We start from the raw sequence: 12,296 nt of genomic DNA, 5'->3' as shown, positions 1-12,296 counted from the left end.
ATGATAAACTGCAACGCGCAATATGGCGGAATACGTCCCGCCTTCTAAGTAAAAGAGCCAATCGCTGATTGATAAAGTCATTGCGTCACTGCAGCGGCCGTTAGAAGCTCCGCTAAACCTTAGGACTGCGCATGCGCATTGGCTCGTCTAGCCTGAAAAATAAGCTTTTTTTAACGCTATTCGAGCATATGAAACAACATTTATGGGACAGTTCGTGTCAGATTTTGTTTAAATGTGTAATTTAATTGAGTTCTGAGATTTCAGGATTCCCCCATTCAAATAGGATTTGGTCTAAGGCGTTGCAAATATGGCCGCCGAGTGAACATACTTTCCTTGAAAGGGACTTTGCCCGCTACCACCTTATTTTTTAACATAAGAGGGGGCTTTTTTTTTTTTTATCGCAAGACTTCCGGTGTCAGCCGTTAGAAAAACAGTCCATCTCCGTCGTGGTGCTTGATGCTGCAAACTGGTACTTGTTATCTTGTTAGTTATCGTAATCTTTTTACTGTTTTCTGCACCTTGTTGATGTTGTTCTTATTTATGGCCACTGGGGGGCGTGTGAGATACTCAAATACTATGGAGTAGGCCTATATTAGAGCACAAATTAAAATACCATAGCACACGAATGTGTTAATAATCAAGTACTATGATATTACCAGATCTATCTATCGTTCTGTCCGAACTCGCGATATAAATTTTTGCTAATTTTGTCCAACAAAATAAAATACTACTGTCATATAAAATGAAGGTAGAATGCTAAAGGAGAGCTGTCCTAAGGACAAATGTATTGTTTATATAAATATTGTACTTATAAATTGCAATATTTGACTGCCAAAATAATGTTTTTGTATTATGACACATTTGCTGTTTTAGTTTGCTTTGCTGTTTAAGTATAATTGTTTAATGGCAGGTTCCATTGTGACAACTTACCCCGTGTAGCGCCGCTGACGCTTGTTCAATGAGCTGTATCTTTTTCTTGGGTAATAACGGTGGAAATGTTCAATAGCTCTCTTTGCAGCCAAAACTCTAGCGTGCCTAAATCGTCCCTGAGAAATTTTCAGTGTGACAACTAGCCCCCTTCATCTCTATTCGTGCGCGTGCGTGTGTGTTGGTGCTGAAGTTGCATTGCAGGGGTGGGACTCCTGCATTCAGATCTTCATCATGCGCAGAGGAAAACCCAGACACACTTCAGTTCAGATCTGATCTAAACGCGCGCGCGTCAGATGTGATCGAATCCTGCACGTGCATCTGATGCTGTAATGCGCGTAAATTGATGGATGAAAGTGTGTGCGAGCAGGAGAGGGAGAAACAGACACTGCTGAAGGTAAGAACACACATGTTTCACGTGCATATGCTGCACGAGTTATCCTGTAATATTTTCAGTATATATGCATATCTCATGCATTCATTTATTAGTGTGCTATATGTATTTCAGACACACGTGCTGCAGTTGTGCTGAATTATTGTCATGTCTGCCTGTTGTTTCGCTTCGATGTGGAACTCGAAGTTCGGCACCGTTCACGTGCTGATGCAGTGCGCGTGCCCGCGGCTCGGGTGGTTGTTATGGTGATCATGATGGACCCTCCTCTGATGGGAGCATTAATTTAACACCCAAGGGCCAAATAAAATACACTGCAGCCCCTGTACAACAGCTGCGAAATGAAAACACCGGCGTGTGTTTGTTTTGTGCTGAATGTGCTGTGTTTAAATGTCTTTTGTGAGTGTTTTTGTACACTTTTGTGTCTATTATTTGTCTTTTGTGTGTCTGAGGTGTTTTGTGCCCTGTTGTACGTCTTTAGCCTTCAGTTACGTGTCTGGTTTGTCGTTGTTCATATTGTGTCAGTTGTTCTGGTAGAGTTGTAACGTGTGAGTCTGTGGTTCAGCTGTGGGTCTTTCTCCAGAGAGGTTCATCCTGCAGGCAGCTTCTCGTGTTTCAGTGAAAGTGTTATTATAATGAGTCATTCTGGAGATTAAAAGCACGGTTGATTTATTAGCGTTCGCTTCCTTCAGTCCTGCACGAGAGTAGCTGACAGTGCAGACTCGAGCCCCTCCATCCGTCCGCAGCACGCTTCTGATCACGGACACTATTTCATCCGCTCTGAATGCAGCGCTGTCCGCTGGAAAACAATCATATCTGAATGATTAGTGCCACAGGATCGTTTAAAGCATCTTGATTAGCTCTCGTGATTTAGTTTCGCTGTCACGCGGCCGCGGATGGTTGTTTGGGCCTCCTGGAATTTCAGTCGTGGCTTTCAGAAGAAAATCAATTTGTTTTCAAGGCTTTTTAGAATCAGTTTAGATGCTCTTTCCAGAATATTAACTTTGAGTTTAGGGGTTTTATGAAAGATACAGATCTTTAAAGGGATTATCACCCAAAATTCTGTCATTATTTTCTCTGATATTCCATAGTCCGCAAAAGGAGACAGAATTTATGCAGAATGTCCTCTTTGTTCATAAAACAATTAATGGCAAATTTTATCCTTTAAAACTCATCTTTGATCACGTTTTTTTTCCTGTGGAAAATTTCTTAATGCCTTAAAATAGCTTGAATGTAACTATTTTCTCATTTAGTATACGCGAATCGATTTAATGCTAATTAGCTCCGCCTCCACTCACTCGCGCGAGCTCAGAGATCCACTCGGTCAACTTGCTGAGGTAAACGCTGCACAATGGTATCGCTTTTTACAATGTCGGACACATAACTAATTAATATGATTAGCCTTTAACTTGACTATGTTATCAAACAGCTAATAATGTGTTGCTAATGTTACACAAACCAGTCAGACAGTCGCGAGTCAGTCAGCTGACTTCTAACAATCAGTATCCTTACAAACACTTTGAACAACTCAGAACGTCAGTGGAGAAAGGCATATAGTTCATCATAACATCGTAATATACATCATACACCCGCCATATTGCTAAATCTTCACGATTTTTCATATCAACAGAAAAATATACCGGGATAACCTGGCTTCTCTTGAGACTCCCCTGCTTGTTTGCTGTTAACGATATGCTAAACCCCGCCGGCACGTTGACGTGATTGGTTATGAGGTAGTTTGTGACGTCACGGACACCAGCGATTTCAAACCGCAGGTTTGAGACTATCTTTTTTCACTGCAGTTTTAAGGAGAAAATACTCAGCAATAGTGTTGACATATGAATTTGCATATGGTTTGTATTAAAAATACCACATAGACATATAAACAACATTAAAAACTTGATTTTCACCACAGGGGGTCTTTAAAATAGCTTGAATGTAACTCTACACCCTTTCCTCATTTAGTATACAGCGGATCTATGAATATGCTAATTAGCCCCGCCTCCACTCACTCACACAAGCTCAGAGATCCACTCTGTCAACTTACTGAGGTAAACGCTGCACAATGGTATCGCTTTTTTAAAACGTCAGACACATAACTGTAATTAATATAATTACCCTTTTGCTTGACCACGTTATCAAACAGCTAATAATGTGTTGCTAATGTTACACAACTCTCTTGCTTCAAAACGGTCATAGTTGATGATATGTTAAAGCCTGCCGGCACGTTGACGTGATTGGTTACGATATAATTTAATATCCTAAAATAGGATTAAACCTGGATAATTTAATGTGCTTTTTTTCTCCATATCAACTTTTTTGGTTATCTGATTTGTTAAAGCTTAGGTTACTATTACATTTTTCTCGATTTGTTCTTATTACATCATGATAGGTCAATATAAAAATAAAAGCTAACTGAGGATTTTAATAAATATGTAAATAATACTAAAATAACACTGCATGAGGGTGAGTAAATTATCAGCTGAACTATCCCTTTAAACCTAGACCTTTAGGTCTGTAAGATAAAGACTTTAGTCTCTACGCAACCACTTCAATCTTATTTCACTAATGGCGTCCTCATAAAAGGCAAGAGAAGCGATCATCACTTTTCTACACAACCTAACAAGACAGAAGCCAAAACTGAACTGAAGAAAGCAAGCTTGGGATTTCTGCTCCATGATTCATTGTTTATCAGGATGAAGGTTTACAGCTCAAGTGAATGTGCCATTTGGGAAATTATTTTGGGATACTGGCTTCAGCATCCAGACAGTATCACTGTACCAAGAGAGTGTGTGTGTGTCCATCTGTGCTCCTGTAGTCATCACAGACTGAGCGTGGGCTGTTACACAAACACACACACTTACATAGAGCTGCTGACATTCCTGACAGTGCGACTTCAACACATATTCATTAGATATTCCACTTCGCACTAGACATGTGAAACCCTGAATCCCAGCAGTCATAACCCTGCGGTTGAGAGCATGAGCGCTCGGGTCTCAGATACTTTAATTGGCCCGTTGTCATAATCTTCTTCAGGAGTGTTCCTCAGCTCCCGCTGCTCCCTTCATCTCATTACCCACAAGTCTCGGCGTGACTCACAGCATATACGCCTCTCACTTTCTCTCTTTTTAGACCTAACTTGACTTTTTTTCATGCTTGAGGTGTCTTTCCCAGGTTTGAAAGATTGGATCGCTGATGCTTCAGTACCCTTTTAACAATTTACCACAGTAACATCCATAGCTTCTGTCAAAAATACCATAGTAATTGCAAACTGTGGTAACTTGCGATTAACCACCACTGTCATCAAAAATTAAATTAAAATGAGAGAACGATTCTGAAAGCGTATTATTATGCCACTTGCAAAAAGTACCACAGTAATACACATAATACTAATATATTTAGTTATGTATTAAATTTATAAATAATAATAATAAAATTTGTACATGTACCATGGTAATACCATGTTTTTGGGGGTATTTGCCATAGTAATACCATGTTTTTCTGGACATATGTTTACATGCATCAAAGTAATACCATGGGTTTTTTGAGCATTTACCACATTAATACCATGTTTTTCTAGACATTTGTTTAATGCATCATGGTAATACCATGTTTTTGGGGGGCATTTACCACAGTAATACCATGATTACTTGGATAGGTACGATGATGAAGCCATGTTTTTGACATATACCATGGTACTACCATGTTTTTATTGGATATGTGGATATGTTAAAACCATAGTATTTTTGGATATGTACCATAGTAATTATGTGGCATTTTAATGTTCTTTAGACATGGCCAATGTTAATACCATGTTTTTCTGGACAATTGTTTACATGCATCATAGTAATACCATGTTTTGGGGGGCATTTACCACAGTAATACCATGTTTTTCTAGACATTTGTTTACATGCATCATGGTAATACCATGTTTTTGGGGGCATTTACCACAGTAAAACCATGATTTCTTGGATAGGTACAATGATGAAGCCATGTTTTTGACATATACCATGGTACTACCATGTTTTTTATCAGATATGTTAAAACCATGCATCATAGTAATTACATGTTTTGGGGGGCAATTACCACAGTAATACCGTGTTTTTCTGGACATTTGTTTACATGCATCATGGTAATACCATAGTTGTAATACCATAATTTTTATTAGATATGTGCTATGTTAATACCATAGTATATTTGGATATGTACCATAGTAATGTTATTTAGACATGGGCCATGTTGATACCATGTTTTTTTGGCTTTGGTATTGTGTACCATGAATATGGTTATAATTCAAAAATACCATAGTACCATTGTCTGACCATTGAAATCCATCACTTTACCATAGTACATTATTTGTAAGGGTTATTATGGTTTGTAGTAACAATAACTCTGTTAACTGTACCATGGTAAATGTATAAATGCCGTGTTTAAGAATGTGTTTGCTGTGTGTTTTAGGTGGCACTATGTCTGTACAGGGTCAGGATATTTCTGAATATCATCTGAGCGGTGAGCAGTCATCATTCATACGCCTCTTGATTTCATGAGTCCGCCTAAGTGAGTTTCTGATTGTGTTTTGTGTGTGTTTGTGTGTCAGTGGTGCTGAACCCGCCTGGCTGGGAAGTGTGTTTGTATGTGTTTGGGTTCCTGGTTCTGTTTGCTGTGGTTATAGTGAATCTGTGGAAGTTATATAAATCCGGCTCCTTCCCGACTCCCTCTCCGTACCCAAACTTCCACTACCGCTACCTGCAGGAGAAATATGGCTCCTCCCACTCTGAGATCAGACAGAAGGTAAGCAGGGGTTTTCAAACTGGGGTCTACAAGGGGTCTGCAGGAAATTTGAGAAAGGAAGATTTATTATAAAAAAGTATTATAATAATAATTTATAAAATATTACAAATTTAAATTTACAAAATATTGTCTTTATAATATGATGCTTACTGTTTTTCGTGCAGCGTGTCGCAGCTTCCAACCAGCGGAGGGCATCCTCTGCGAGCCGAAAGCCGAGTCTCCAGCTGTTGGACACTCCAGATGGTCTTCGGGATCTTGGAACGCTGGAGCTGATGAGCCGAGAGCTGGATCAGACCGGAGGCACGCTGAATCGTTCCATGTCCTCTGAATCGCTGTGTTCCATCTCTTCCGTCGCTCAAACCTTCGGGCATGACTTTACGGTGGGACAGCTGGAGGTCACGCTGGAGCTGGACACTCGAGCTTCGCTTCTGCTCGTCTCACTGCACCAGGGTAAAGACCTGCTGGAGAAGGAGGAGGAGAACTTCCCTGGATGTTACATCACCGTCACCCTGGTCCCTCAGCAGATCAGCCTGGGAGCCACACAGGTATTATAAATCATAAGACACCTGTGTTTTCATGAAAAATATAGATTTTTCTTGCGCCTTAGATATTAAACAGTTTTATAGATGAATTTACAGTAGAAATTCTCTTATATTGATGTCAAAACCAAGAATACGATAATATATTAAAGAATATTCAGTGTTCAGCAATAATATTAGTGTCAGTTGTAATTTAATATTAGTTTAAGATTAAAACAGTTTAAGTTTAGTTTTCATTTTTAAAATAGATAGACAGACAGATAGACAGACAGACAGACAGACAGACAGATAGATAGATAGATAGATAGACAGACAGACAGACAGACAGATAGATAGATAGACAAACAGACAGACAGACAGACAGACAGAGATAGATAGATAGATTGATAGACAGACAGACAGACAGAGACATAGATAGATAGATTGATAGACAGACAGACAGATAGATAGATAGATAGATAGATAGATTGATAGACAGACAGACAGACAGATAGATAGATAGACAGACAGACAGACATAGATAGATAGACAGACAGACAGACAGATAGATAGATAGATAGATAGACAGACAGACAGACAGATATAGATAGATAGACAGATAGATAGATAGACAAATAGACAGACAGACAGACAGATAGATAGACAGACAGACAGATAGATAGATAGACAAATAGACAGACAGACAGACAGACATAGATAGATAGATAGATAGACAGATAGATAGATAGACAAATAGACAGACAGACAGACAGACATAGATAGATAGATAGACAAATAGACAGACAGACATAGATAGATAGATAGACAGACAGACAGACAGATAGATAGACAGACAGACAGACAGACATAGATAGATAGATAGATAGACAGATAGATAGATAGACAAATAGACAGACAGACAGACATAGATAGATAGACAGACAGACAGACATAGATAGATAGATAGATACATAGATAGACAGACAGATAGATAGATAGATAGATAGATAGATAGATAGATTATTTTTATTTTTATTTCAGCTTTATTTCAGTGAACAAAAATTATTTTAATGGTTTTGTTTTAGTTTTAGTTAACAATAACAACACTGTTTCATATGCCAAGAGATCAGCCAATCAGAACAGAGCTCATTTAAATATAGAAGTCTTCAAGTTTACAGAAACATCCAGTTTAATTCTTTTGATCATTAAAAGGGTGTAAAATCATCATGAAATTATCATATCAACACTAACTTTGATTAATATCATCAATGACTCTGAAACATCTCTGTCTGTCATTCTCTTCTGCAGATCCAGAGAAACGCCTTCACCGTGGTGTTTGACGAGCGGTTTTCCGTTCCTTTGGATTCAGTAAATCTGGAGGAGAACAGTCTGAGATTCTCCACCTTTGCTGTCGATTCAGACGAACGGAACATCAGTGCTGGAGTGGCAGAACTTAAACTGTCGGATCTGGACCTGCCGTTCCGGCCGTTTAACGCCTGGCTCTACCTGCAGGACATCAACAAGGTACATCACACCTGGTCTGGATGCGTCATTCTGCCTCTGAACTGGAAAAAATGAAAGTCAATAAACGTCCTCCTATATGTAGAAATGGAAAGAATGAGTTATTTTGTTCAGGGGGTTCAGTTCATAGAAGTACTTCAAAAAGCTGATTCACTTTTTCTCCTCAGGCTGTGGATGCTGTCGGCGAGATCCTGTTGTCTCTCAGTTATTTGCCGACTGCAGAGCGTCTCACCGTGGTCATCGCCAAAGCCAAGAACCTGGTCTGGACTAATGGAAAGACCACAGCAGGTGTGAAGCTGAGCAACGTTTGTGTCAACTGATTTCTGATTACTGGCTACAACAACGACTAGTTGATAGGAATATCGTTCCAGGAGCAGAATGCAGGAATATCCCCTACTGTGGTAAATTATACTGTGTGAATGTTGTCTCTTTCCATGTGAACAGATCCGTTTGTTAAGGTGTACCTGCTCCAGGATGGCAGGAAGATCAGTAAAAAAAAGACGTCCATAAAAAGGGATGATAACAACCCCATCTTCAATGAGGCTATGATCTTCTCAGTGCCAGCCATCGTCCTGCAGGTGACAACACTGATCTATCTATCTATCTATCTATCTATCTGTGTGTCTGTATATCTATCTATCTATCTATCTATCTATCTATCTATCTATCTGTGTGTCTATCTATCTATCTGTGTGTCTATCTATCTATCCATCTGTCTGTCTGTATGTCTATCTATCTATCTATCTATCTATCTATCTGTCTGTCTATCTGTCTGTCTGTCTGTCTGTCTATCTGTTTATATATCTGTCTGTCTGTATGTCTGTCTATCTATCAGTCTATCTGTCTGTCTGTCTGTCTATCTATCTATCTATCTATCTGTCTGTCTATCTATCTATTTATCTATCTGTTTATCTATCTATCTATCTATCTATCTGTCTGTCTGTCTGTCTGTCTATCTGTTTATATATATATATCTGTCTGTATGTCTGTCTATCTGTCTATCTATCTATCTATCTATCTATCTGTCTGTTTATTTATCTATCTGTTTATCTATCTATCTGTCTGTCTGTCTATCTGTCTGTCTATCTGTTTGTCTACCTGTTTGTCTATCTATCTATTTATCTATCTATCTGTCTATGTGTAGGTTATATTGTTCTATCTATCTGTCTGACTGTCTATCTGTTTATAGGTTATATTGTCTATCCTTCTATTATATTATTCTATCATTATATTTATCTTCAGTTTGTAAGGTCGATTGTATGTTTCAGGATCTCTCTCTGAGAGTGACTGTCGCTGAGAGCACAGAGGACGGCCGTGGTGAAAACGTGGGTCATGTGATCATCGGACCAGAGGCCAGTGGAATGGGAATAACTCACTGGAACCAGATGCTGGCCACTTTGCGGAAACCAGTTTCAATGTGGCACCCGCTCCGGAGGACCTAAGTCCTCGTGTCCTGACCCCTGACCTCTGACTCCTGTCTGCATGGTGCCTACTGTTTAACTGTCCTAACAGTAAAGACGTTTGAATATGAAGAGAAAATCTTTGTGTCACAGCTGTCCCGAGAGTGGATGGATCTTTAAAGAGAGAAAGAGAGAGAAATCGGTGGCTCAGGATGTCTCATCTGTAAGGGTCTTTGAAATCCAGGTTTTCTTATCCAGGTTAACTTCATTTCTACATATGATAACAGGGTGGCTAGTCTTATGCTGCAGCCTTTGGGTGGAAATTGCAGTAGCCACATTCTGTTGTACTCAAAAGTACAGCATAAAAAAGGAATTAGAAATTATTTGTTTGGCCATAAATATTTATTATTGGGAGTTTGAATGGGCTTATTTTTCTGCTTAAACATTGTAAAATAACACATTTAAGGCATAACAACCTTGGGACTGTCTGTCCCTTTTCTCAGGCAAGTGCAGTGACACTTATTAGCCTAATAGTGGCGCCACTGAGCCACATCACGTATCATAGACGCAGCATTGAGGTGCTCTATTTTTTTCCTTATTTTGTCTTTTTGAAAATTTAGTTGTCCAGCTTATTTTAAGATATTTGTGTTAACCAAATTTAATGAAAGTACCAAACTAATTATTTATTTTGGCTAATATATTCTACCACTAGAGGGCGTGCAAGTACTTAAAATCAAAATCAGTGTTGGGGAAGTTGCTAAAAAAAAAAGTATTTTAATAATTACCTCTTATGTTTTGTATTGCATTGTGATTACTTTTCTAGTTACTTATGTCATTACTGTACTTTTCTAGTTCAGTAATAACATTACACATTAATTAATGAATTAATTCAGTCATTAACTTCTAAAATCCAAACTTTAACAGATTAGTTTCATGTAGCCAAGTTGTTAAGTTCTTCAACAGTTTGCTTGTGCTGTTCAGTGCAGTTGAGGTATGTTTTTTGTCAGGGCGTAAGTTTGAATTTATAACACTAATGCGTATAACAGTACAATGTAAAAAAAAGCCACGCTTTTCTGCCATCCTCACACTTGGTTAGCATGTCAAAATGAAAGAAAGTGCTTTTTTGATCAGTAGTATATTTGTTGTTGGACCTTAAATATCGTTGTTAAATTAGCCTTAGTACATTAATATCATATATGTAGCGCAAATAACTACAAAACAGTAACTGTTACGGGATTACTGAAAAATAAAGAGTAATCCCTTATGTTATTTCATCACAGGAACATGTACTTTGTAGTTTTGTACTTTGTAATGCATCACCCCAACACTGCGTAAAATACATATTCATATCGAACTGGAAATGTATAAACTAATATATATTTCCTTTCACGTTCTCTGAGTTTTCTCATAAGTGTTTTAACTGCCGCAATAATTAAAACTTTTGATGACAGAATGTAAAATCTTCACACCAAAATCTGTAAATCACATCCTACATCGTAAACACCTGAAATGTTTTGTAGAATGAATAACAGATTTGAGCTTCTTGCAGTGAAGTCATTTGATTTGATGAAGTGCTGCAAATGCCGTGATTCATTTTTACTACTAACAATATTTTAAGCTTGTCACCATTAAACTTCATTCTGTGCCAAATTCACCCTAATAGAAGCAATATTCTCATTTGCAGTGTACATCTGATGTTGGTGAACTTTAGATTTAAAGAATGATAAAACAACTTTATGATGCATGCACATGTAATGTAGAACATACTGCAATCAAATGAATTGTTTAAATAAAAAGGCTTTATGTGGTTTGTTTCATATGAAGTCATGTCTTGTGAGATGTGAGAGAAGTATATTTATATTATGTATTTTATTTGTAAATTTGGGGCTATTTTGCTTCTATAACTTTTTTTCATTCAGACTAGTGGAAAGAAAACATCACAAATACACATAAATACATATCTTTAAAGGCTGTTTTTCAAAATTATTTTTTTCCTGCGGCGAAGCCAGAAATCTCCACTTCAGCAGCACTTGGGTCATTGACGAATAAGGTTTTCAAAAGTGTAAAAAAATATATATAATGGAGATATAATTAATTTTGAAGTTTTATTAAGTGTTAACGATGAGATTATGTGGTTTTTATAATCAATTAACACTGCTTTCGTCATTTTTTACAAGATGGACAAAATTCACCAAAAAAGTCATTTGGTTTAACCAAAATTTCGGTTTTACCGAATGACACTTTTGGTTATACTGGATGACGATATTTTCAAACAATGCTAACAGACTGATATCTAGCTAGCTAGCAAAAGGACAATATAGCGGTTGTACCGAATGACCTGATGTTACCGGACATACATATGAGCAAGTGAAAACATGAATTTTTCATATAGTTAAGAGAGAGTTAGTTAATTTACTTCACGACCATGTGGTCCTTTGCAGGTGTCTGAATGATGTCACATCCTGTCACATGATACTGACCGCATGACTTTGATCCAAAATGGCCCCTTTATATTGGTTACTCCAAATGACATCAGTGAAATTCATTTTTCCGGACACTCTTTCTCATAACAAAGCAACGACTTCTACACATAATTTTAACACCATTTTGCACTATGTTGATATATGATGTTATAAAATCATGCCAGAATAAAAAATATATACATTTATTGCATTTTAAGATATCTTAATCACAAATGAAATGGATGTATTGGCCTTTGGACGGTTAAACCAAATGACCTTTTGACAC

The 12,296-nt window shown here is 37.8% G+C and overlaps 1 protein-coding gene across 2 annotated transcripts; it reads left to right on the top strand.

Moving 5' to 3' along the window:
• The first annotated feature begins 1,007 nt into the window (after positions 1–1,007).
• On the top strand, positions 1,008–11,365 carry syt12 (synaptotagmin XII). Of its 2 annotated transcripts, XM_051884640.1 has the most exons (9): positions 1,008–1,324; positions 2,949–3,093; positions 5,777–5,827; positions 5,916–6,109; positions 6,274–6,654; positions 7,936–8,151; positions 8,316–8,436; positions 8,593–8,726; positions 9,417–11,365. In XM_051884640.1, the coding sequence occupies exons 3-9, from the start codon at positions 5,785–5,787 to the stop codon at positions 9,588–9,590; spliced, it is 1,263 nt and encodes a 420-aa protein (XP_051740600.1). In that variant the 5' UTR covers positions 1,008–1,324; positions 2,949–3,093; positions 5,777–5,784; the 3' UTR covers positions 9,591–11,365. The 2 variants fall into 2 exon arrangements, with proteins under 2 accessions (XP_051740600.1, XP_051740599.1); XM_051884639.1 differs by lacking the exon at positions 2,949–3,093 and having other exon boundaries at positions 1,010–1,324.
• The last annotated feature ends 931 nt before the right edge of the window (positions 11,366–12,296 follow it).

Source organism: Ctenopharyngodon idella, chromosome 24, assembly GCF_019924925.1.
Source record: "Ctenopharyngodon idella isolate HZGC_01 chromosome 24, HZGC01, whole genome shotgun sequence".
NCBI lineage: Eukaryota > Metazoa > Chordata > Actinopteri > Cypriniformes > Xenocyprididae > Ctenopharyngodon > Ctenopharyngodon idella.
Note: the sequence above shows the minus strand (reverse complement) of the source record. Positions and strands in the feature narration are given on the sequence as shown.